The sequence below is a fragment of the Cystoisospora suis genome (genome assembly GCF_002600585.1).
Source record: "Cystoisospora suis strain Wien I chromosome Unknown contig_5858, whole genome shotgun sequence".
Taxonomy (NCBI): Eukaryota; Apicomplexa; class Conoidasida; order Eucoccidiorida; family Sarcocystidae; genus Cystoisospora; species Cystoisospora suis.
Genome location: NW_027158647.1, coordinates 1 through 1,071, shown reverse-complemented (window position 1 = coordinate 1,071; position 1,071 = coordinate 1). Strand labels below are relative to the sequence as shown.

The window sequence follows — 1,071 nt, the reverse complement described above, 5'->3', positions numbered from 1 at the left end:
TCCTAGTACCTTTAGGTTCTCTAGTTTCTATCCAGAGTATAACCTCCGGAAGAGGTTGGACGATATATCCGCACTTGACGCTAAATTAGTTCTTTTGGATCATAATCCCCCCTCGTCTTTTTACCGCGGCGGCTGGCACCGTGTTACGCGAGGCTTTTGATCTCGTGAAACAAGGTCAGGAGTGTCTTGTGAAGGAAAGGAAGTTTGCAGCTTTGATAGATTTTCGTCCTTCTTTTTCGGGTGTTGGAATGACGCTCTGTGAAGGTTGCGAGGTTATTGCAAAGGCTTTTTCACGGAAGGCCGCCTTCCTTAGGAGTTCGAGCTGTATGGAGGGAGATCAATCTCTATGCGGCTGTTTTGCGGTCCTCTCAAGGAGGGGATTCTCATTATTCATCTTCTAAAAGAGATCAATGAGAAGACCTTTCAGAGGTGTTGAATGTAATGATAAGGAGGATGAGGAGACAAAGAAAGAAAGCAAAAGAGAATCTCTTCTTCACGATCATCGGTCTCTATTTCTGTTAGACTCCGTAGAAGAGTGTTAAGAGTCGAGATGACTTAAGCAAGCCCTTCTTTCTTCTCTTTCAGAACTTGTTCTGAATCAGGTCTTCAGCTATAAGGGAGAGGCTCTACAAGACGCTTACAGGGTTAAGACAGGTGTAGAGCTTGTTTTAGCATGTCTCATCAATATTAGGGTATAATAGAACAGGGGCCACGGCTAGAATAGATTCTCCACGAGTGACTGGGGGAGGTGAAACTGCATGCGTCACGTGGACACCGCGCACTCACGCAAAGTACGCAGAAGATGACAGGGACAGATACAACGAATAGAGGGGGGGAAAAGATGAGGCAGATTTTCTTCGATCACCTCTCTAACTTTTCGTAGATGTTATGGAGGGAACGTTCAGAATGAAGAACCTACAGTTAAGTTATGGGAGGTGCATCGATACGGCGAGCGATCTTGTTAGGTTCTTCGACATGCTGGCTGGTCGGTAGTCTTTTTCGTCTCGCCTTTCTATCCGCATGGACTTCGATACATACAGGCATCGTGTATAGATAGATAAATAGCTGACT

The 1,071-nt window shown here is 45.5% G+C and overlaps 1 protein-coding gene across 1 annotated transcript; it reads left to right on the top strand.

Moving 5' to 3' along the window:
• Positions 1-417: 417 nt before the first annotated feature.
• On the top strand, positions 418-1,044 carry CSUI_009661 (uncharacterized protein; the record flags this gene model as incomplete). The annotated part of the gene is made up of 1 exon (XM_068069773.1): positions 418-1,044. A coding segment is annotated over one exon (123 nt), but the record flags the coding sequence as incomplete, so codon positions are not given.
• Positions 1,045-1,071: the final 27 nt, after the last annotated feature.